This window comes from Cebidichthys violaceus, unplaced genomic scaffold (assembly GCF_023349555.1).
Source record: "Cebidichthys violaceus isolate CVI_PGR_0920_01 unplaced genomic scaffold, fCebVio1.0.p SCAF_8, whole genome shotgun sequence".
Lineage (NCBI taxonomy): Eukaryota > Metazoa > Chordata > Actinopteri > Perciformes > Stichaeidae > Cebidichthys > Cebidichthys violaceus.
The window spans coordinates 10198000-10223556 of record NW_027176964.1 but is presented as its reverse complement, the minus strand read 5'-3'; the positions used below and the strand labels follow the sequence as shown (position 1 = coordinate 10223556).

The 25557-nt window shown below is 40.7% G+C and overlaps 1 protein-coding gene across 5 annotated transcripts in view; it reads right to left on the bottom strand.

The window, feature by feature from the left end:
• mib1 (MIB E3 ubiquitin protein ligase 1) overlaps positions 1-25557 on the bottom strand; it is a 63894-nt gene extending 38337 nt beyond the window's left edge. For all 5 annotated transcript variants that reach the window (XM_068738036.1, XM_068738037.1, XM_068738038.1 and 2 more), the window contains exons 1-12: positions 24711-25557; positions 23291-23462; positions 9972-10101; positions 5534-5638; positions 4436-4502; positions 3807-4011; positions 3122-3305; positions 1845-1989; positions 1594-1727; positions 627-734; positions 302-499; positions 17-168 (exon numbers count right to left, since the gene is read on the bottom strand). In XM_068738036.1, coding sequence (XP_068594137.1) covers positions 17-168; positions 302-499; positions 627-734; positions 1594-1727; positions 1845-1989; positions 3122-3305; positions 3807-4011; positions 4436-4502; positions 5534-5638; positions 9972-10101; positions 23291-23462; positions 24711-24939 — 1829 coding nt within the window. In that variant the 5' untranslated portion in view covers positions 24940-25557. The remainder of the gene's footprint in view (positions 1-16; positions 169-301; positions 500-626; positions 735-1593; positions 1728-1844; positions 1990-3121; positions 3306-3806; positions 4012-4435; positions 4503-5533; positions 5639-9971; positions 10102-23290; positions 23463-24710) is intronic.

Below are 25557 nucleotides of genomic sequence, written 5' to 3'. Positions count from 1 at the left end.
GGACAGTGTCTCATACCTGGGGTTTCCTCGAAGGGCCGCGTGATGCAAGGCATTGAAGCCATTATTGTTGGTGATGGTGACATCAGCACCAGCCTCCAGCAGCACAGACAGCATGTCATCTCTCTTCTTGCTTATGGCATCGTGCAGCGGCGTGTCCCCCTCGGAATCCTAAAAGGGGAAACCTCTTGTAACTTTCTATTCTCGTACTTATCTGTGATTTAAACCCTGCCATAAACGACCTCTCTACTCTCACAGAGCTTCTTTTTTTTTTTACACGTAAATACGTCGCAGTGATAGATACCTGAAGGCTGGGGTGGCAGCCAAAGTCCAGCAGGGTTTTGACCACCTGCAGGTGTCCCTTGTTGACAGCTATGTGTAATGGAGTCTGCCTTCGCTTGTTCCTGGCATTCAAGTCAGCACCGCCCCTCTGCAGTACCTCAATGACAGAGCCCTCATCACCAAAGGATGCGTGGTGCACTGCCCGGTCTCCATCTTTGTCCTGAATGACACACCAGCATAATGACTCAGTGTTGTTTTCTACATAGTGAAAAGCACTTACTTAGCCAAAGATGCATTTGTGATAATGAAATGGATGAGAGAGGAGGAATGTGTTTAACTATACGAACCTCAGCTTCCAGGTCCACGTTGTGTTTCAGCAGCAGCTTTAGGACATCCACGTGACCATTCTGACTGGCTGCCTGCATAGCAGTGTGTCCAGCACACTGGCCGTTCACCTGTCAACACATCAAGAGTGAGAATATGGGTGTGTGTTGATTTCCATACGCGTCTGCTGCAGTAGCCGTTCACCTGAGGGGCTAAGAGCTCGGTGAGGGCGTGTTTAAGCCTTTGTATGAGTGGCTGCGCATGCACGGCTGTGTGTGCATGTTACATCAGCAACTGCAGCAGTGCAAAAACTCAGACCATAAATATTAATGTGGACTCCTTTGGGAGTCTCGAGACGTCTCTTGTCCTGGCAGGCGGATCACTTGGCCGAGCTCAATGTGCTCAGCTTTAAGCAAATAATTCCACTGAAAGGCAGTAGGGCATCTGGCCAGCCTTCACAACTGACACACACACACACACACACACACACACACACACACACACACACACACACACACACACACACGCGCTCTTGCTCTCTGAGTGAGGACAGTGTTGCAGACTTGACGTAACCAGTTCTCATAACCTACACTGGGCACAGGGCTTCTGTCCTGTGGCAAAAGGATGTTTCCCCTGGCCTGTAGCCTGTGTCAGGGTTTGTAGATCTCAGCTTGATTTAAAGAGGGAATCGGGTCGGTGCTGCAGTGCACACCAATGCTCCTCGGTGCCTCCTCTGGGCCCAGCCTTAATGCTTTTCAGATTGAGAGAGGTGCAGGAGTGGGAGGATCTCAGAGCCCTTCCCGAGGAGAGACTCAGCCTCCTCAATATACTGAGAGCAGAGCAGAGCTTAGCTTAGCCAGGGATATTCCAGCTACAATCATCAATGGACTCAAGATAGATAGACTGTAGATATTCAACAGCAAAATGACTATCTAATATCTAGAAGTCCAGCAGCAGCTCATACCAAAATACCGTATGTTGAGCACTTACATCCACATCAGGTCTCTTCAGGATGTCCTCCACTTTGGCCAGGTCACCATTGGCTGCTGCCTTGACCAGCTCCTCATTGATGTCTCCGGACTCTTGTGTCTCAAACAGTTTCTTCAGCAGCTGAGACAGACGCTCTGGCCAAACGGAGGGAAAAGAGCAGAAAGTGATTGCGTGTTAGGTGTCAAGAGAACAGGCGGCAGTGAGGACAAAGAACCATGATGACACTCTCTCCACTGCTTGTTCACGCGTACCTCCAGAGGAGTTGCTGACAGCGGAGCCAGAGGGGGCAATCTTGGTGACGGCGGCGGGATTGTACGTCCAAGAAGTTCCACAAACCTCGACCTTCAGGTCGCTGTCAGAGTAGATCTGCTGCACACGGCCCACCTTGCCGAGGGTCTGTTGGTAAATGTTGCGACAAAACTCATTAGTACGTGGAGGGCTGTTGTCTATGGGCTATGTTCTGTGTAACAGAGCCTGTAAGATTGGTTGAACGAGTGTTGGGAAGGACAAAGAGAGAAAAAATACCAGCTCAACAAAGCAATTGTCCCACCCAGAGCAGTAACAAAAATAAAACTTGACAGAAAAAAACAAAATATTACAGATTTAAGATGTGTTCTCATTATTCAGAGGACATTTACTTGCACAAGAAACAAGATGGATATTAAAGAACGAGACCCTGCTACTGGTTAGACTATTATTCATCTATACAGCCGATACAAAGAGGACGGAGCAAAATGCTTTCCAATTTTGAATCATATCGTCTGGATCTCGGCTGTATGAGAAAGAGGCACTTTGAGTGTGTCGAGGCGGGTCTGGGGCCGTCCTGGAGGATGCCATCAATAACAGGGGAGCTGCTGCAGCAGACGCAGCAGCGGGCGACAAACCGCCGTGGCTAGTGATCAAAGCTACAACCCATCTCTGGGTTTTAAGGCTCATTAGATGCTGAAGGGGGGGGGGGGGCAGTTTGGCAGGGACAAGTGGCATATTGAAGTAGACTGGCGTTACATAACCTCAGGCATGCTGGGCAGCGATGAACAAACTTCATAATAAGGGAAGAATAGAGGAGTTGTGTCAAGACCGAAAAGGATCAAAACAAACAAATTGGCAGCAACACGGACGCGGAGTGATTTGAGGAATTGTCTCTCTGTTGCAGAAACACTGCAACGTTTCTTTACAGAGGATGATGGATTCGCACGGCTGAGTGTTAAGGAAACAGCAGAAATATTACACACAGCTAGATTAATTCAGCCTAATTTATAGAAGCTGCATATAAATTGTGTTCTTGTAATGAAGGCAAAATGTTTTTTTGTTTTTTTAAACAATCACAAAAATGTCTGGTGCAAATATCAACAGCAATGATTTTTCAAATAGCAAACATAACATATTTTCTCGCTTGTTTTAATGACACTATCCACTGAAGTGTACTTCAAATTAGAAGATGTTCCGTCACTCACACAACTTCACAGTCCGGTGGATAGTATCATGTGACGCTGCGTTACATTACACATAAATACGTTAGCACTCTTACGGGTAGCATTGCCTCGGCCCACTCTCCGTGGCCTCTTTGGAGCAGTTTGATGCGGTCGATGTCGTAGCAGATCTGGACCAGGTCTCCCACTACGAACTGGGAGGTGCCTCCCTCGGCCCCGGCTGCTGCGTCGCCGCTGCGCACCACGTTGGCCTTTGTCAGCACGGCGGGGTTAAACGTCCACCTGAGGATACGGAAATTAATGCGTTAAACAACATATTTATTCACAACTCATAAAATATGATACCTGACCAAGAGTAGATTCGGAGCAGTCGCATGGAATATTTGGGGTTTCGCAAGCTACAATTAAGTAATGAGAAAATATAAAATAAATAAATAATAAACCTTTGTTTGAATGATCAATGTCTGACAGTTATGAGTTTTTATGAGTACTTGAAGCAGACTGAAGTTGACATTTAAGGTGATAAGAAGATCCACTTTTTAATTATATTTTACAACAAATTGACCACTAACTTTTAGAGAGGCTCTTCTCTCAAGTGTTCCAAACCATAATTTAATCTTGTAATGAAGATGTACTTAAGCGTTTGGTGGCATTTGCCTGAGATGAGGTGAAAGGGGGTTATATAAAACTGAATTTATGGGACGCTGTGGTGATGAGACGCGGTTTCATTGGTTCCACTTATCAGCAGCCGATAAATCTGAGCTAGTCCATCTAAAGACGCACCTGTTCCCACTGGGGTACTGGACGACGATGTCGTGATCCTCATCAATGCCACACACTGTGCCGGTGGTGGTGAGCGTCTCAAACATGCCGTCGGTCCACCCACCGTGGCCATGTTGGAGGGACTGAACAATCTCGAGGTCTAAGTCGATGTTGACCAGGTCTCCGATCTGGAGACCGCCAGGATTTCGGTTGCCATTCTGCTCACCTGGGAGATAAAGGTAACGTTAGGTCTCTCAATAGTAACATTTGCATTACTAAAAGTGTGTTAAAAAAAATTGTATATATTGGTTTTGCACATCAATGCATCAACAATGTTGAATTTCTACAAAACTTTTTAACCACATATGTGGCAGCAAATTGGTAACAACAAAACGGAGGCAAAGCATTACTACAACCACTAAGTGTGGCTATTTGTGGATAATAATACTATCAAACCTCTCACTGCATGAACTGAGCCTGTACGTGGCTTTGGCAGCCAGGTGACTGTGCAGCGCTGCCATCTAGTGGCCAAACAGCGCTAACTACAAGTGAAACCTCCCCTAATGCCCTTGAATTCACTGCACCAGAACGATAGGTGAGAGAGAATTGGTGCAATAATGACGGCGGACACGGATCACAGGCTCACTTACCTAAAACGGGACAGTGGTCTCTGTAAAAAGAGCCTCCTTTGGCATCCTGGACACATTTCAGATCCGACTGAGAGAGAAAAGAGGGAAGGGATTAGATAATTACCCGAGGTAATTACATTAGAGGGGGGGCAGGAGGACCATGAATGATGGCACAGAGAATTTACTCACTTCATGCTGTAGTGTGAGTGTAGTTGCCTAGAATACCAACAATATCAGTGCCCTGAGGGTAAGGCAGGACTATGAAACACTACATTGCTACAGAAAGAAGGCATCACATTGTTTGTGATGACTCAGATGCGCAGCCACTGTGGCAGAGTTAGAGGGCAGAGATGATTGTGAGGCAGAGCAAACATTCCTCTGAACGGAAGGAGCACTAAAGTCCTGAGTAGAACAAGCCCAGACAAATTAATAACTCCAGTCTATCCTGCAGCATCCAGCCAGAAAGACACTTTTGATCTCACGATGCTCTGAGCACAAACCAGACATTCATTAACAGGGAACGGTACTTAACATAAGCAAATGTGCCGTAACTTTGTAGTTTTTTTAGCAGGATTTTTAGGATTTGATCATTTTCCATAAAAAACTAAGTGAAAATAAACCAGTCACGATGGGGGGTCGAGTCCATTTACTTGATCCAGAGGCAGATGCCACCTACTTCCCTATCAGCCTATTAAAATGACAAAGGACAAATCTGTTATGCAACCGAGACACCCGATTGGCCTCTTTCATAAAAAGGAAAGGGCAGTCTCCACCAATGAGGAAGAGGCTTCTCATTTGAGACGCGTGTGTAGCTGCCCCCCCACCTCTAAAGTTGACCTCCATGTTCACTCTCTCCCCCTAAAAAGCAGAAAGAACAGCTTGCCTTTATCATGTAGATACCTTCCCCTTCCAGCTGCCTGTACAATTGTGCCTTACTCATGCCGGCTGCGTGGCTCTCACAAAGGCCTGGCAGCAAAAGAAAGAGCCCCGGCCCAGCGGTCAAACACAAAAGCCACCTGACAGCTGATCTTTTGTGAGGCTCTGTGTGTGTGTGTGTGTGTGTGTGTGTGTGTGTGAGAGACTGACTGAGCGATAGGGTCAGGCTGGAAGTTTGCTCACCATTCCCTCAAAGCCAACTCTGTACAGGTTCTTGGCCCCATTGTCCCACAGTACGTAGGCAGCGCTGTGAGGACTGGCTGCACTCCAGTCCTGGATCTCCGTCACCTGTGGAGGAGGAAGAGGAGGAGGAAGATGAGAAAGACAAATAAGGGCACATTGAGTTTTACTCCTAATTTTGGGATAAATTATTGGCTGGGTGTAATTGGAAATTAAAGTGTCGGCATACTGTGTGTAAAAATACAATATCGACCAGAAGGGGATCATTTTCTTAATGGGAGCTTTCAAGCAGGTGTTTTTCATCTTGAAACCTCATCATGATGGTGAATATGACACTTTATTGATCCCTGAAGGGAAATCATCTTTTAGAACTAAAGGGCAGAGCGAAGGTTGAACTACAGAACAGCAACCCAGGAGCAAAGTACATAAGTATTCACTTCCGTGCTCAAAGACAATATGTCTGCTAACACAAGTTGAACTCCTCTAGTTGAGTCCAACTGGCCATGCACTGGGTACCAATTTGCTGTGTCGCTGCGGTCGTACACAAAGTTTAGTATTTCTTGTAAGATTGCAATGCAGTTGAGTTCAAATTGAATCTAATTGCGACCCCAAGAATCAAAGCCTAATCTAATGTGTTCTTGATGTATCCAACTCCTAGTATTTCTGAGTATTTAGGGAATCAACCGTCCCTTGAATTTGAAACTCTGTGGCTGTGTGTATAGATTTACTGCATCAGCATGTCCTCTTTAACCATGTTGGGAAAACAGTGGTACAACAAAATGAAAACTTCCCTAACTCTAAAAGAAATACTAAACTTTGTACGTCTCATTTTTTCACCAGTTGGGAAGACTTGTCTACCCTATTTAAAGGGAATTAAATGCAGTTGTTATTCCTCTAAGAAATAATGAATGAAAATCAGACTCTAGGTATACAAATAAGGTTAGCTGCATTATCTTTGATGAATTCAAAGATAATGCTGGGCTGGATCCACACTGCGGTCGTAATATGCTTAGGTCAGCACGAAAAGCATTTTCTCTTCATAGTCATGCCAATGTAGGTATTTTAAATATACCGACAGTCAGTAAGAATTGTTTTGCTACAGACATTTTAGGCTTGAAAACAAAAAAAGTGAGAAAAAAAAACCTGAGAAAACTTTCAGGAGATACTTAAGAAAACGCTCCTATCATCACAGAAAACCTAAAAGTTATTAAATTACGTCATTAAACCTCTTCCTACAAAGCTCTCCTCAGCCTATTCACGGTTTGTTGGACCATTAATGAGCTAACAAACACATGGTTCTCCCTCAACCTGAGCATGCACTTTGAAAACTAATTAAGACCCTGCATAAAGACTCAACAAGCACATCCGTCACTACATTGTTACACAGGCTTTTCTTGAGTTAGTACTTGTTGTATTACATTATGACTAATGCTGAACCCGACTTCTGTATTCAAGACAGGCTCACAGCTTTTGGCAAAAAAATAAATAAAGGGCACAGTAAGCAAAGGAAAATGATGTGTTATTGGCATAAATAAGCAATGAGCTATGAATGGGGACAGAAAAATCAATTCAAATTTGGAAGAGAGGGTTGGGGATTTTCACATGAGACAACTTTCATCATATTGAAAAGGTGTCAAGAGAAGAGCTGTATTGGAGTAAATTAATTATTTATTCAAAAGCTCTGCCTTTAAGGAAACACAGAAAACAAATAGTTAAATTACTTTTAGGGCCCTTACAGCGGTAATTGATGAACTGGCCTTGAGAAGTAATATTCATGCTAAACTAACGGATCATCGAAGCTGCAGGACATGCAATAGCAGTTTTCTGGAGAGCATATTGCTTACAGCATCATAAAACAGTAATGAGATATGCCATTAAATAACACAGCAGAATTAAGTCTTAAATCGCCTGCAGGGGCTCTTAAATCGAATACTCTGGGGTCTGGACCAGAGTCAAAATACAAGCACTTTACAGTATAAATCTAAATAGACTGGGCTGGACTCATCAGACATAGTATTACTTTATAATAATGTGCTTGAGCCCGGACTAACCTGCAGGAAGGAGTTTATAGCCTCAGTAAACAGAAATAGCAATCCGCAGAATTAAACAAAGGCGTAAATGTTTTTAGTTCCCAACATCATTTCTATGCAAATGTACTCTTACATTTTGATATTTTTACAACACATTGTGCACAAGTCAACCTCTTGTCGACATGAGTTTCTGGATAAATCTGGATTATTGGCTGTAGCTGCTAAAGTTTAACTAACAGGGCTCACTTAAGTGTTCTTCACTTAAGGAAGAAGCAGAATCAGAGTTGTTACTTTTCCCCAATAAAGAAGGCCAATTCTTTTTTAAATGCTTTAGAAACAGGACGTCTTAAAAATCTACATTTAAGTATATATTTTACCTGCCAAATGAAATTGTTTACAGGATATTCAACCTTCGTTTCTTTATAATGCATTTAATACTTTTCTTTTTTACAGAGCTTGAACAAAGGCAATAAAGTAGTCCATGAATATGAGATATGAGTTTACAGATTATTACAATCCCTCCTCTGCATTGTGGAGGTTGGTTTATGGCTTTTTGCCGCGTACACCCACATTCTATGGGTTACACGTGTTGTCTTTTTGATTCTTCACACTTCTTTTTGTTTGTACGCCCTCTGGCGTTTTAGGAAAATAATGTAACGAACAGCATATTGTGTAGAAACGCCTCGCATGCTCGGAAGCAATCTGCGGAGGGCTGCGCTACGGTGCCAAGCGCGAGTATGAACAACGCTTAACGAGGCACCAGAGGACTCAACTGTGCTCTCGCCTGCCTGCAACATGTCCGTGCTACAAAACACGTTGAGTCAGGCAGTGCCCTTCCTGTTTGGTTGAGGCTCCTGCACATTTCAAATCGAATCATATCCTGAGATGCAAGCTTGTTTTTTCCTTTCTCGGGTCGTTTAGGGCAAAGGATCCTTCTATGCAGCCTTTAGGGCGTTCATGCTCCACTCAGCGGCACACATGTGGTCGTGATGGCCTCTGTCAGACGTACTAAGTCTGCTTTACCACCAGGGATTTATTATCTACTTAGCTGTGCAGCTTTGAATTAAAAACAAAAAGCTGAGTTTGCCTACATTTTTGGAAGTGAATCATTTAGTTGTCATGTTCATTCAGCAAGGAATGGAAAGATGTATGAACTTTTATACCTCACTTGTGAAAAGGGATTTATTGGAGACAATTCTCACTCTCTGCCTTATTTTTATTATTTTTTACCATCGTGCCTTGTCCACTGAAAAGAGTCAGTGGTTGGAGCCCAGAGAAGCTCTCAGGTGATGTAAAAACAAGTGGCAGAGTGATAAAGATCATATGCTTTTCACTATATGAGAAATAATAAAGCCAGAAACATCTTTTGAGCACTGGCCCAGGTTTGTAACTGACGGGCAGACTTACAGGAGTACTTGTCTTACTGGCCTCAGTGCTCACTGATCTCATCTCTGTATTGTATTTACAGGTCACTGGCTTGTGGAGAAAGAAAAATGGGCAAAGCGGAGTTACAGGCTCTATTTCTTGGCTGGAACCGTACCTATTTAAATTTTTTGAGACCCAAGTAAAGCTTTTGACACAGTAGACAATTTTAATCGACCGTCTTAAAAGATGCTGCACTTCACTGCCAGAAACTTAGTAGTACTTTTTGACTCAGATTTAAGCTTCAAACTGCAAATTACAAAAGTTGTCCAGTCCTGCTTCCTTCAAATTAGAACCGTCTCACAAATTCAAACCAATCCACTCACACGCCGACCTGGAACAAGTCATTCATACTTTTATCTTCTCAAGACTTACTAGTTCAGAATGCAGAAGCTCAGCTTCTCACCGGTTTAAACAGACAACGTCACATCCCCCCGGTCCTGGCTTCTATCCATTCTCCCTCTCACTGTTCGTTTTACAATTGTTTTTACTGATAACTTTTACAGCACGTCTGGGTCTGGCCCCAAAATATATAAAAAGAAAGAAATGTTGAGCCTCGCAGCCTTAGATCCTCGGGTGGGGCTCTTCTGGCTGTTCCAAAGTCGAGACTCAAAACTAAAGGTGAGCGTGCTTTTGCCATAAGGGCCCCTCTGCTTTGGAACGAGCTGCCGGAGGAGATGAGGCTCGCAGAAACACTAATCTCTCTTAAATCACTTCTTAAAAACAGACCAGCTTTGATGTGATTCTGTCTTTTAACTGCTTTGTGGCTGTCTTTTATTTTTGTTATTATTATTTTATTCCTTAGTTTGTTCTTATCGTATCAATTGGTTTTATTGTTTCATCCACTGTTCTGTTTTATCATGGTTTAACTTTTACCTTAGTTTGTCTCGTTTTGTTGGGCCTCACTGTTGAGCTCTCTGTTGTTTTATTGCCTTGCTTTGTCTGTCAAAGCACTTTGTAAAAAAGTTCATTATTATTATCATTATTACCTTTCCTCTCCTTCCGTTGCCTCCATCTTGGTCTTCCCACTGCCAGTCCACTCCTCTCACGACCCGGCCACCGGTGAAGATCCCTCTGGCTGTGATTTTCTTTGACTTTCGACGTGACTCCAAAAGAACTCTACTCAAAAACAAAGAAAACGATTTTAATTTGGGTTAAGCCTAAAACACTGATTTGACACTGTCAGAATACTCAAAAGCAGGTATTTACAGGGGCTCTGTTTACATGGATCAATTGACAGATTTTTTTCCAAATTACAAACAAATGTGCATTGCAGAGGCGATGCCTCCCTTCTGATACCTTGTGTCGTTTACTGCCCTTCTCTGTGTGTCTACTGCTCCGGAGTTATGGTGTAAATTACTTTCAGCAAATGGGACATGGCTACAGATCAAGATCTGACGGTGAGTGGCCTTAACAGCATCTAATCTGCTGAATCAACCATGCAGTCCACTGAGCAACTGATGTTTGACGATAGCAAAACAAATCAAACCAGAAATATTTGGCAAGACATCAGCACTGATCTTTTCTTTTTTCCATTGCCTTTAGGTATACGTTTGATTCAGGGAAACACGCTGTGCAAGTGGCAGGGGTCGTGTTGTAACTTGTAACATTTACGAATAACAATCATCTTTGTAATGACATGGAATTTACACATCACTGACAACTCCTTCCATTCTCAGCCAAACCCAACAATCATGGCACTGCAGATGCAAATGAAAAGCCAGCGTAAAAAAAGTCTAAACGAGCCGAACCAATGAAGAGGTAATAGCGATTAATAGCTGAGCTCAAACCATCAAACAAGTGTGAGCCGTGGTGGTAGACGCGACAGCTGGACGGTGAGGGTCTAACCAATGCAGACCGCTCGTGACCTCTAAACCACTCCCTCTCCAGCAGTTAGTGACAGAATCTAATGCGGTGTAACAAAACACCCCACTACGCCGGGGAGACTTCCAGCACCCATTGTGCTTTATGCCACGTCTGTCTCGGGGGAAATGAAGTCGTACTCGGTTGAAAAGGCTGCCAGCTGTTGGGCCATGTGTTCATTTAGTCAATGACGGTATTTGGCTGAAATAGGGCTGAAATGGATGAAGCGTCATCACAGTACTGACAGTCTTTGCAATAACACAATCAAATACAAGTTGTGGAATTTAATGAGCGTGCTTACTCACAACCAGGTCCAAATAATACATTTAAAGTCTTTAAATCAAATCACTTTGAACTGATTTGATTGTTTTCCTACACATGAGCCACATTAATCTCTGTGTAGAGCATCTTTAAAGAAAAGGAAAGTTGCCTTCAATAATTTCACTTGATCTTGTCTGCACAGGCATTCATTCAAAGTTTGCCCAAACTGTAACAGCTTCTGCACCAACTTCCATTGTCCCGACTAAGACCTAAAACTAATTTAACATTATTTTTTCTAGGTCAACTTTTAGTTAGTCAACAACAACAATGATATATAATGTCTTGCTAACAATGTCAACACTTCCTGAGGAGGCTTGACAGTAAACCCACCACTGTCTTCACAGCATAACAACTTCTCACTAAAATGCATTTATTGTCATACAAAGTGCGGAGTTCATATAAATGGTAGTTTTACACACAAACACAGACAGAGCAACAGGGCTCCTGCAGTGACGATGCCATTTTGAGTGACAATAGTGATAAATAAAACAATATTAAGCACAAATGATGTCTGTAGCACCCTGCTGGGACAAGATGAAGTGAAAACACTGACCTGTACACGTCTAGTGTTACTCTTTATATTATTATAAGATTGGTAAAATCTGAGACAGTTATTACATACTTGTAAGTCATTTGAACTTAACAGGAAGCTGTCTTAAATAGTGATGTAGTGAAACGTTTTCATTATCTCTGTTCATTATAATGCAATTACAAAGCTTTCTGCAGAGACAAAGCTCTAAAGTCAGCTGTGAAACAGACTTTTTAAATAAATCTGTATGCAATGTTTCATGAGCATGCAGCCTTCTGAAGACATAAACACAAGAACAACACAAAAAATCTGGGAAATCTACTCAAATAAATTCTATGTTGCATTAATGTGATTTTTTTTACAAAAGGTATGACTGGATCTTAAAAAACGAGGCTGAGTTGTTGCCTGGCAACTGAGGGCTGGGAGCATAGAGATAGAGCCTGTCTGCACAAAAGACCTCTCAAATGTCTGCGTCTCTCTCACACACACACACACACACACACACACACACACACACACACACACACACACACACACACACACACACACACACACACACACACGTTTTTACTACACCGTGGGATCCACTGAGTGGAAGCCGCCTGGTGGGGTCCACCCTTTCTGAAGGGTCTAGAGACATGGTTTTAACTGCTAAAATCATGATAATTTTAAGTTAACACGAAAATTACTTTAAACATCAAACACTCAAGAAAAATTAAAACCTGAATTTTTGACCCCCCTGGGGACTGGTCCCCATGGGTCTCAAAAGTCAGGTTACTTCTATTGGGATACAATCAAACATTTAAACAGTTGATACATGATAGATAATTTACCTGGCCGTTCTAACAAACAAGACATGGTGTTTCACCTGATTGGTTCAACAATATAGATGTTATCTTTATCCACTCCGGCAAATTATTACCCTTTAAACAATGAAGTCTTCAAACTTTATCTGCTGGGAAAACACTTAGACCTACTGTACAAAAGGGGAGAGACAAATTAAGCTCAGATTTTAACAAAGCTTTTATTCAAAGCATCCTTTTGTATTGTTTTGGCACTAGGTACCAAAGACAGTTCTAAACACTGTAACAACAGTTCCAAAAAAAATGCAAAAAGCATTATATTTGTGAAACATGAAAGGCTCGAGGTGCCAAAGACAGTTTTAAGCACTGTAACAGTTCCAAAAAAAATGCAAAAAAGCATTATATGTTTGAAACATGAAAGGCACGAGGTGCCAAAGGCAGTTTTAAACACTGCTAGTTACCAAAAAAATGCAAAGAGCATTATATGTGTGAAACATGAAAGGCATGAGGTGCCAAAAACTGTTTTAAGCACTGTAACGGTTCCAAAAAAATGCAAAAAGCATTATATGTTTGAAACATGAAACATGAAAGGCACTAGTGTAAAGTTCTATTTAGTAAACTCTCTTTGCACTTTCACGCTGGATGGCAGTGATCCGATTTTTCACATAGAACTTTACTGCGGTCCAGCTTCTTTTCTTAAGGGCTTCTGGTGAAGCTTTAATACATGCAACACAGTCGGACTTCCCTGGTACTTTCCCAGATTGTATGAAGGCCATCAGCGTCTTTTCCACTGCGTGTATCTCATTAAGTGACTTTGAGGTTTCTAAGAAAGACACAAAGAAAGAAAAAAACAGCCAGGGGTGTAAATAAGCAATGTAAATCATCATTCAGTGACCAATCAGCCTTAATTTAATCAAATGTGTTATTTCATCATATTCATACTACACGAGTAGGAATAAACTTGGGATGCGAAGGATTAAAAGCTAATGCGTTAAGTATCAAGCTCTCTTCACAACAGAAAACAAATAGCATAAGCTGAACGATTTACTATATTTACATGGCACTATTTCCTGTTGTCAGTACAGAGGTCTTATCTCTTACTGAAAACAATGTTACCTGCAGATGGTCAGTAACCAAATTCCTTTCCCACCCATTAAAATATATAGTATTTTAAGACTTGCGCACTCATGTTTTGAAGTGGATTAAGTCAAAACATTTCCCTGTATAGAGCTGCTGTCACTTTAAGAGCAGCCTACTGTCTTTTCAGGTACCAACACAGCACTTGAGTTGGCTGATTTATGGAGTTTCATATGTTCAACTGTGGAAATTGTCTTATTTACCAGGTCAGCTGTTCAGTTTGTACCAGGAGAGTAGATACACATGGACAACTTCAGATGGCAGACACCCCTATTGTGTTGACTTTAATATAAGCTAGTAGGTGTCAACTTTAAATTGACTGAGGTGTATGTATTCTCCTGTCAGAAACTGAACAGTAGATCTAGTAATAAGACTTCAAAAAGATTTTCACAGCTGTACATACCAAATTCAACTGCTTAGCATTAACCTGCCCACCTCAAGAGCTGCGCAATTTGTTCATGAACTCTAGCAGGAAAGTACTGTTAAAATGACAGCATCTTTAAACATGAAAATAAATAACATATTGACTTAAATCCAATTGGAAATGTGCATGTGCTTGGCTGCAAATAAACATATATGGTAGACAGGAGAGAATTCGGATTTATAGGCCAAAACAGATTATATCAGGATTTTAGAGCCTCAATTGGAGATAACCCAGACAACCTCAATGTCTAAATGTAGCCATTCATCGAAACCTTTTCAATCAGGCTAGGATGCACAAGCCCTCAACATAACTGAAGTGAGTGACAGATTAAACAGGACTGTGATAAAGAATAATAAGAAGGTAGAATATTAAAACGATAGGACATTATTCTTTTAATTTCTTATCTATCTGTCTATCTTTCTGTAAAAACAGGTAACAAAATAGAAGGAGAGCATTCAGTGTGTGAAATACCTGTTTTAGGGTCACCTCTGTTTGACTCAGGGCACTGTTTTTTCTTAGATCTTGATCCTGTAAAAATAACAAATGATGAGTATATCAATAACAGAAATCAGAAGTTGGCATCAATTTACTTATTAACTGCTTTGTTTTAATTATCTGTATGTATTTGCTCCAGTGTGAAGACTGGTGGTCTATACAAACTAACTACATATCTCTCAAATTAAAGCAAACATTTTTTTAAACGTGGTCATATTTCTCTGCAATGAGCGCGTGATATACCTGTTTTAGTGTTACCACTATCCAAAATTACACATCGGGAGGTTCAGTAGGCACATTTACTGACCAGGAATCAAAGTTTCTTAGAAGGAAAGCAGAAATGCTAAACACTAATCAATCAGTCACTTAATTAATAGCACTGTATATCATTAATCCTTACATTTCTTATGTTTTTTTTAAGATTGCTAAAAAATAATCAGTTAATTCTGTATTTTGTTTCAACCATGTACAGACAGGGTGTCTTTTCAGATAATAAAAGTGATACTTGGAGCAATCTGCAGCTTTGAAACAAAATCATCAAGTGAGTTTGAGAAAGCTGCCAATCTGACCTTGTTTTATAATGCCTGTTTAACTGTTCAGTCAGAAAAGGGCAATGGACATGCAGACACCAAGTGCCATGGCCTCAATCTGTGGGTTACCTGTGATAGCAGGATCAACACTGTCTGGATCATCAGAGGTCGGCTGTCCACTGTTGAATATTTGGGGTCCTATTAGAAGAGTAAATAATGAAAATTATGTAGGTTGCCACTACAGAATAACAGGGGACGCAAATATGAAAAAAACAGTGATTGCAATACTGCGCATGGTAACTGTTTTTACAACCAACTTTCTGCAAATATGCCAACCACTCAATTGTCACCTAGTCTATTAAAATCATCAACCACTGTACTATAATATAATATAAACAATCATCTGACTCAGTTTACAAATCAGGCTGTCAATTAAATGTATGTGGGAGGAGCCAGTCAACTGGGCAATGGCAGCAAATCTTGAAGGAATGAGTTGGTTGAGAAGATTAGCCAAAAGCTGCTCGTCTGCTTCATGCAGCAGATCAATCAATTCGTTGAAAGAATCCAGCCAGCTGAGGTAGAGCCCAGGTGACTGGCTCCACCACAGATTTCTGCCCGACAGCCTAATTTTAATTCAGTATTCTATTTTTTCAGTTCAAAATCAGTTTGTGTAAATTTGGTAGAATATCAGAACGCAAGCACATTCTTTTTTTTAATTCAACCATTTTTGTAAAAGTAGGTAATTGACAAATACCAAGGCGTGCATTTAGTGTGTGAAATACCTGTTGTAGGGTCCTCACTGCCAGACACTTGCAGTCTTCTCTTAGGTGTTGAGAATCCTATTAAAATATTGAAGAAAGATAGACCTGTATGTCATTAATCAGTCAATTTATTTATATATATTTTTTCTTAAGTTTGATGAAAGGTTGAGTTAAGACATATCACCAACAAAAAACAAACACAACCTTTAATGTGTAAAAGCACCTGAAGCACCATCATGACTGTCAGACTCAACAGTCTCCTTTCCTCTCTTAAGTGTTGAGGTTTCTGTCAAAATAATGAGTGATGTTAAAATCACTATCTTTTTAATTCCTAAGTCTATATAAAAACAAGGATATAATGTAAGAAAGTGTAAATAAGTCTGTCAGATACCTATGGGCTCAATGTCATCAGTCATTTCTGATTACCTGGGTGGATACTTGCATTGTAACTGGGAAGTAACAATAACAGGGTGAAGTAAACTATTAGGAGGCCTGTCATTAGGGACAGGACCAGTTCAAAGGGTTTGTTTGACACTTACCAAGCTCTTGGAAGCTGCAAGTGGCTCAGATGAAAGTTCTGATCGTGATGAGATCTCCCCATCTTTGTTTGGACTTCCTGAGGGCTAAAACAGCAGGGAGAGAGGCAAATACAGAGGACACATGTATTAGCATTTCTCAAGAAAATGAGTTTCAGAAAGAGAAAAATAGAAAAGGTGTTTAGTGTGTCAACATTAAAAATTGCAGTTCTCTGTCTCTCCCTTCGCCCTTTCTAATTGTTTCACTGCTATGAACTGGTCTGCTTGCATCAAGGAGAGAAAGAGAAAAAGAAAGAGACACACCGAGAGATAGAGATAGTGTGTGTGTGTGTGAGAGAGAAGAGGAGAGTGTGCATGATAGAGCTAGCTGTCATGGAGAGCTAATTAACCCTTTAAATGTGTTCGTTAAAGAAAAGGGTTTCATGTTTAATTTCCAATTCAATTTGTTTCTTATATAAATGTATTATTTGTTCAAGTATTTGTTTCATTACACTTATATTGAGCTGTATTAACACATAGTTTAGTCATGGTGTGGTGACTGTGACTAAGTGGAGAGCAGGGCCGTCCTTCAATCAGAGGATCGGCAGTTTGATCCCCGGCTCCTGCTCCACCAGTCGCATGTCGAGGTGTCCTTGAGCAAGACACTTCACCTTGAAATGTCTCCCGTAGCTGTGCCTACGGTGTGATAGAATCTGAATTGGAAGTCGCTTCGGATAAAAGCGTCTGCTAAACCACTGTCATGTAATGTGTGAGTTTTTCAGGTCAAAGAGGCAAAGTATATAGAATTTGGGGGAAGATATGCATTTACATGTATATATAACATACCAGCCATGAAGGCCAGGTTAAAGTAAAGTAACCTATCAGGAGGCTGTCATATGGGACAAACTAAAAGCACTACTTGTTTGACACTTACCAAACACTTGGAAGACTCCAGTAGCTCAGATGGAAGGCTTGGTGCTGATGAGGTCTCCCTCTCTGGGTTTGGACTTCCTGAGGACTAAACACCAGAGACAAACACATATTACCATTTCTCCAGAACAAGACGTTCACAAAGAGCTGAAGAGCCAGATCTCTACACTCATACACACATTTTCTTTATTACTAAAACTAAAACATAATGTGCAGGAGGCCCCATTGAAAAGTCTTTGTAATTTAAGATCAGATGTTCAAGTCTTGGTTCTATGAATACTGTATCACTTTTTAAAGAGCCCCACCATCATTACCTGCATTTGGTGTTTTTCATATTCCATGTGCCTGAATAAGCATTGATTGTGATGCTTCCTCAGGCGATCTAAGCGTGCGCTCAGCCTGGTGGATGGTGCACTGTCTGCAAGAGGTTAAACACAGAACAGTTGATGTGACGTCTATTTACCTAGAGATCCATCACTTTTAACTTCTAATAGTAATATGTCATTTGAGGTGTGACCAGCTCTACAGTTAACCTGGCTATATTTAAGTCAAGAAAACTTAATGTTTACAGCTTGTGGAGATAAAGTTAATCAAGTCCATGCTTGAACCTATTCAAAGTAATAATCTTCCATACTTAAAAACTTGTTATAGAGATAATAAACTGGCTTGAGTGAAGTTCAAGAAGCTCTAGTCAGTGTGTTAACCTGCACTTAATTCATCAGCTTACAGTGGCTTTCTCCAGTCAGCTGGCTTCTTAACTTGCATGACTGTCAACAAGAAGTATGGTTTCTGGGGACAGGGTAGTGGATTTCAGAGACCAGTGCAGGTGACGCTAAACGGGTTTCTAACCTGCTTCTTACATGAGTGAGTAAGTGCGGACGTGCAGAGCAGATGGAGCGGATGAAAGCGATGCGTCCTCGTATTTAAAATAGCTGCAACTAAAGTCCGACTGAAACTTAAACTAACACAAAGCAGACTAAGTCCGTTTCCACTAGTGACCAACTGACTGTTTCTACATTTAGACCCGTTCATCGTTGAGAGGCTCTCTGTCTAACTCACTGCGTAGTTCGGCTCCGACACGACACGCCGCCCGCAGCCGCCACATGTGCTTAGCCTAACAAATATCAACTAAAACGGTTAACGGTTTAGTTTTATGTAATGTTACTTACTTTGCTGTCATTTGTTTTCCTTCTTGGCCATCAGTTGTGTTTCTGTCCGTACTTTGTGCGGCCTGCTGCTGATGCCTCGTGTTCCTTCTGATGGTCAACAGGAAAGTGAGAGACTGCCGCGAGTGGGGGATGGGGATAGGTAAACTGGGGACCGCAAATGTCAGGAAAAGTGTGTTCCTCCCTCACTTCTTTGAGTCAGTGCAGAAATAGTACCATTGCATTGCTTAATTTGTGTTTCTTGAAAATATATAGAACTGGCTAACTTATAGCCTCATGCTTGTATAAATATCAGAACACTACTAACTTATAGCCTCAGTTGGTATAAATATCAGAACATCAGCTAGCTTATAGTCTCTGCTTGTTTGAATATCAGAACATCAGCTAACTTATAGCCTCATGCTTGTATAAATATCAGAACACTATTAACTTATAGCCTCAGTTGGTATAAATATCAGAACACTATTAACTTATAGCCTCAGTTGGTATAAATATCAGAACATCAGCTAGCATATAGTCTCCGTTTGTTTGAATATCAGAACATCAGCTAACTTATAGCCTCAGTTTGTTTAAATGTCAGAACACCAGCTAACTTATAGCCTCAGTTGGTATTTAATATCAGCACACCAGCTAACTTATAGTCTGTTTGTTTGAATGTCAGAACACCAGCTAACTTATAGCCTCAGTTGGTATAAATATCAGAACATCAGCTAGCTTATAGTCTCCGTTTGTTTGAATATCAGAACATCAGCTAACTTATAGCCTCAGTTTGTTTGAATATCAGAACACCAGCTAACTTATAGCCTCAGATGGTATAAATATCAGAACATCAGCTAACTTATAGCCTCAGTTTGTATTTAATATCAGCACACCAGCTAACTTATAGTCTCAGTTTGTTTGAATGTCAGAACACCAGCTAACTTATAGCCTCATGCTTGTATAAATATCAGAACACAATTAACTTATAGCCTCAGTTGGTATAAATATCAGAACATCAGCTAGCTTATAGTCTCCGTTTGTTTGAATATCAGAACATCAGCGAACTTATAGCCTCAGTTTGTTTGAATGTCAGAACACCAGCTAACTTATAGCCTCAGTTGGTATAAATATCAGAACATCAGCTAACTTATAGCCTGTTTGTTTTTAATATCAGCACACCAGCTAACTTATAGTCTCAGTTTGTTTGAATGTCAGAACACCAGCTAACTTATAGCCTCAGTTTGTATTTAATGTCAGTACACCAGCTAACTTATAGCCTCAGTTGGTATAAATATCAGAACATTAGCTAACTTAAAGCCTCATGCTTGTATAAATATCAGAAAACTACCAATTTATAGCCTCAGTTGGTATAAATGTCAGATCAGCTAGCTTATTGTCTCAGTTTGTTTGAATATCAGCACACCAGCTAACTTATAGCCTCAGTTTGTATTCAATGTCAGAACATCAGCTAACTTATAGCAATGGTTTGTAAAAATATCAGAACATCAGCTTACTTATAGCTTCATGTCTGTATAGATATCAGAACTACAGCTAATTTATAGCCCTAAAGTGTGTATAAATATCAGAACGAGGCTAAGTTATAGCCTTAGTTTGTATGAATATTAGAGCATGACCGAACTTATAGTCTCAGTTTGTATGAATATTAGAACCTTGGCTTGTGTAAATATCAGAACATCAGCTAACTTATTGCCATAGTTTGTTATCAGAACACTGGTTAACGTACAGCCCTATGGTGTGTATTCATATTAGAACACTGCTTACTCATTGCCTCAGTTTGTATGACTCAAAATATCTGCTGACTTATAGCCTCGGTTTGTGTGAATATCAGAACACCAGCTAACTTATAGCCTCGTGCTTGTATCAGTATCAGAACATGGCTAACTTGTAGCCTTGACTTGTACAAATATCAGAAGATCAGCTAACTAATAGCCATCACTTGCATTAATATCAGAACACTGACTAACGTACAGCCCTATAATTTGTAGAAATATCAGAACACCAACTAACTTATAGCCTCGGATTGTGCGAATATCAGAACACCAGCTAAGTGTAGCCTCATGCTTGTATACATATCAGAACACCAGCTAACTAATAGCCGCATGCTTGTATATATATATATATCAGAACATCAGCTAACATATAGCCCTATAGTGTGTATAAATATCAGAACACTGCTTACTTATAGCCACAGTTTATATGAATATGAGAACAATGGCTGACATATAGCCTCAGTTTGTAAGAATATCAAAACACCGGCTTACTTATAGCCTTAGTTTGTATGAATATTAGAGCACAACCTAACTTCTTGTCTCAGTTTGAATAAATATCAGAACACGGCTAACTTATAGCCATGGTTCTCATACCAATGGCTAACTTACAGCCCTATAGTTTGTATTAATATCAAAACATCTGCTGACTTATAGCCTTGGTTTGTGTGAATATCAGAACACCAACTAACTGTAGCCTCATGTTTGTATAAATATCAGAACACCAGCTGACTTATAGCACTGGTTTGTATAAATATCAGAACACCAGCTGACTTACAGCTTCATGCATGTATAAATATCAGAACACCAGCTAACTTATAGCTTCATGCTTGTATAGATATCAGAACTACAGCTAACTTATAGCCCTAAAGTGTGTATAAATATCAGAACAAGGCTAACTTATAGCCTTAGTTTGGATGAATATTAGAGCATGACCTAACTTCTAGCCTTGGTTTGTATGAATATCAGAACATTGGCTGACTTGTAGCTTTGGTTTGTATGAATATCAGAACACTGGCTAGCTTAAAGTGTCAGTTTGTATAAATATCAGAACACCGGCAAACCTATAGTTTCAGTTTAAGTACTGGGGAACGTTTGTGTCTCTTACTTGGTTCTGTGTACTATAGCTGTCCACTTTCAGGCCCTTATTGCCCTTAAGTCTCAACTTAAAACACTTGGAGGTCCTTTGGACTTTAGGGTCCCCCATTTGGACGCAGAGTACATCAAAACTTAGAGAGTTTTGTGTTAAAAGTAACTGGCAGAGAACCCACGAAGAACGAATATAATGATGTTATAGTTCTGCAGAAACCTCAGCGTCCTGGGAACAACATGAACAAGGTCACTTCTACATGAGACAAACACATCTCCCATCAGCCAAGCAAACAAATAACAAAATATCATAAATCATACTCGATATGACTGGGACAGACCGGAGAAAACAGCTGCTACACTCCGTTAGCAACGTGCTACCTACGAACATGCAGCATGAAAAAGCATGTCCGCCTGACGGAGATTACGGACATAGTTTCCATTTCTCTCCCCGGTAAACCATCGCAGAGATATTCAGCTTCGAACACAAAAAGTCACACAGCTTTCATCGAATATTGTACTTACTTTTGGTCGAATCTCAGCAAAAAAATGGAATATCTCCGTACTTCCACTGCATGTATGTCCAGCTGCTGGTGCTCCGTGTGAATCCGTTCGATTCGTGTCTCTCCGACACTCCTCGGATTCTTGGGAGGGTTGGAAGCTCAGCAAATCAGATTTCAGAGCTGGGACGTTTTTGAGCTTTATTGGCTAATAGTGCTGTCAATCATCTAGCTTTCTATTATTAGCAATTCTATTGGCTCCTACGGTTCGAAGGATGTCTCAATGGTGAAAATCGGAGAAAGGGGGGCTGAGATACAGCCCTGAACAGAGAGAGTGGGCTGAACCTAAAGCAGTATTTGACCTTAAACTAAACAACTAAAAAGGGCTTAGAAAGAGCTTAAAACACTCAAAAAAGGTCCAATCTTCTGTCTTTTGATTCATTGAACATCAGGAGTGATACATAGAAGCGATATAGAGTGTTTTTGAATTTAGAAAAAAAAAATTATTCAAATATTGGAATATTTAATCAGTTTTTTAATTTTATATGCTCTATATTTTATAAATGTTTCACTGTATCTATGTATAACTGTGTATATAGAGCCTATATCAGTTGTTCTAAGAGCTGAGCATATTTAAAATCTTGGATTTCCATACTTTCCAAAAAACAATATCCTGAAATTGCTATTTCCAGAGCGAGCTTTTGAATTTTCCAAGTTGTGCTGTGTTCCATCCTTATCTTATGTTAACCTGTAACATGTATTCTGATAGTTCCATGATTTTTCTCATCTCAAAAATATATTAAAAAAATTATTTTTTTTTTATTTTTTTATTTAATTATACACTTAATTAGGTATTTCTTATCTTTATTCTAGCTGAGGCCTGCAAATAGGCCTCGTTTGTAAAAGGTTAAAGTGCACAAATTGTGATAATATCTATGAAATATGAAGTTTATTTGAGTCACACACTTACACACTTTGTCTGGAAAACGGTCCCCACCAGTGCAACGACACACACTGCAATACCCCCTCTCACCACTAGGTCACACACAAAGTAGTGAAAATCAGCTCTGTGGGGTCCATTTTTTTTTCTTCAAAAAAACGGCACCAGGCATATCAGCAGGCTGTTTTCTATTGATTGCAATGCTCGTGCCTGTGGGGACCAGGGGTTGGTCCCCACAGAGAAAATTGGTCCCCATGGCGTGAGTGATATGTCAGGTCACGGACCCCACCAGGATAGAAAAACGCGCACACACACACACACACACACACACACACACACACACACACACACACACACACACACACACACACACACACACACACACACACACACACACAGCAACATAAGGCCAGACGAATAGGGGCGGGGCCACCAATCACAATAAAGTGCGTGGATTACCTGGCTAGACTTCTATCGTATACAACGGCGGGTCTCTAAGGTGAGAGCACAACACCGGCTAATGTTTGGGTTAAGCTAACCTCTCGCTGCCTGGGGTGGTGATCCGGTAAAAGCGGTGTCTCAGGTGATGCTTGTCTCCATGGTAACAGGTTGTGCAAAGGTCGTAATTGGTGCACTCAGCACATTTCCAGCGAATGCCGATGATGGGCTGTTGACGGCAGGTGTCACACATGGTTCCGTCATGCTTGATGCCTGAGGAGGGGCAGAATTAATCAACAATTTGACATAATTGTGCACACAATGGAACATATTCCACATAATCCTAGTCCATATTACCTTTTAGGAGGGCTATATCCCACACCTGTTAACGTGAGAACAGCTTGACTAATTTTGGAGTTAAGGGCTTGAATCACATCTTTTTCAAGATGTGGTTGATCCTTCAAGATCATGTTAAGAACCACCAAAAAACCTCTTCCGCTCCTTATCACGTGACTGCATCATCAGGTTATGATATATGGAGCCAGTCAATGGGATACATGCTGCAAATTGTAACTGTGTTGGCAATTAATACTATGACAAGTACAGAGACATAAAGCAAAACAAAATGGTGAAGTTGTATCTAAAGTGGCAATATCAAGATTTTCCTTTCAATAAATGTTAAGTCAACATCGCCAAAGAAGGTAACACAATAGTGATCGAGCCTGTGGCCCACTGATGAAATGATTGCAATATTTATATATTTGCAGCGTTACAAATTGAATGCTTGTATTAAAGTTTTCTCTATTATGTACACACAACGCAGAACTATGCACACATGTGCTAAACTCTAAGCACAGTTATATTGTTTTCACTTAAATAGAAATTCGAGAAATTGTAAGGATTGACACTTTTTACATCTACATCTTACTGATATACTTTTATAGAATGTTGAAATGTTTTCATCTCAAGGTGTAATATAAAATCACATATTCTTAACGTGCATATCCTGTGTGTATAGATATATCAGCTTATTGGCATATCTTGACTAGTGCTGTATGTGACATAGCTACATCTGTTCAGACAGGATGTATTTAAATACTTGTTTTTAAATATATATATATATATATATATATATATATATATATATATATATATATATATATATGTATGTATGTGTGTGTATATATATATATATATATATATATATATATATATATATACATACACACACACACACACACACACATACACACATCGGGGAAGTCAAGCTGACATTGTCTGCCTTCAACACAGAAGAATGCTTCCGAGAATTGTTTACACTAAACGTTTCTTCAACAACATAACTATTTTGAACGGCAGACAGCTTAGCCTTACTACCATACAGTAATACATTAATTACAGCAGCAACGTTTTATCGATCTCATTCCTGCACCCACAGAAGCCTCAAAATATAGACCATGAAACTATATCTATAAAGTATCTCTTACGTGGAGCATAACTCGACATTTGGCATAAAGTTACCTGTTGGAGCACTGTCTAATATCCTCACGTCGTACGCTCCAGAACAACGGTAGTTAGCAGCCGTCCCGTTATCCCAGACAACCACCACCTCCTCTGGACTTTCAAAACTCCTCACGGTGCCAACATGTCCCTCTCCACCATCCTGCTTCCCCCACTTCCAGTCGGGTCCGCGGACCACTCTGGCTCCAACTCCTTCCATCATCGCTCGGTTATTCCTGCCAGTAGTCATTTTTGCTTAAAAAAAAGGACGTGCAATATTACAAGTTTCAAAGCCGCTGGTGGACAGTTTCCACAAATCCCAAGTGCGAGCAAGTCCTAACAGGAAAGGAGACGAACAATCCACAAAGCTAGCCTGCTAGCTAAGTTAGCTACCTAAAGGAGGCTGTTGGAGCCTCCTAGAAAACTATCCTCCACAAGCTAACGGTAACTGTAAGCCAGTGCCTCCTCGGCGTTGACTTAGAGAATGAGAAACTAAATAAACGTTTAGCCCAAAAGCCTATTAAGTAGCCACATTGCTAGCTTAGCCAGATCTGCAAGCTGGCTGTGTCTCTCTCCTCCACTCCACACAGAAGAATGCCACCTCTTCAACTTAGCAAGCTAGCCGAGCCGAGTTGCTAGCTGTAGCAATGCTAGCAGGATAAACCTCTCCTGGCTAGCAAGTCCTTTCCGTTTGAGGTAAATGTAGTCCTTATCCTTGTTGTTTTCTGTCCGTCGAGCTGAAAATCCATCCGAGACGTTCCCTTTGTCAACCAGAGAGGGTTCCCCTCGAGTCAACTCAGAATAAACGCGTCGCCATTATTGTCAATCATCGTTCAGACCTCAGACGAGCAACAACTAGGTACGGAGG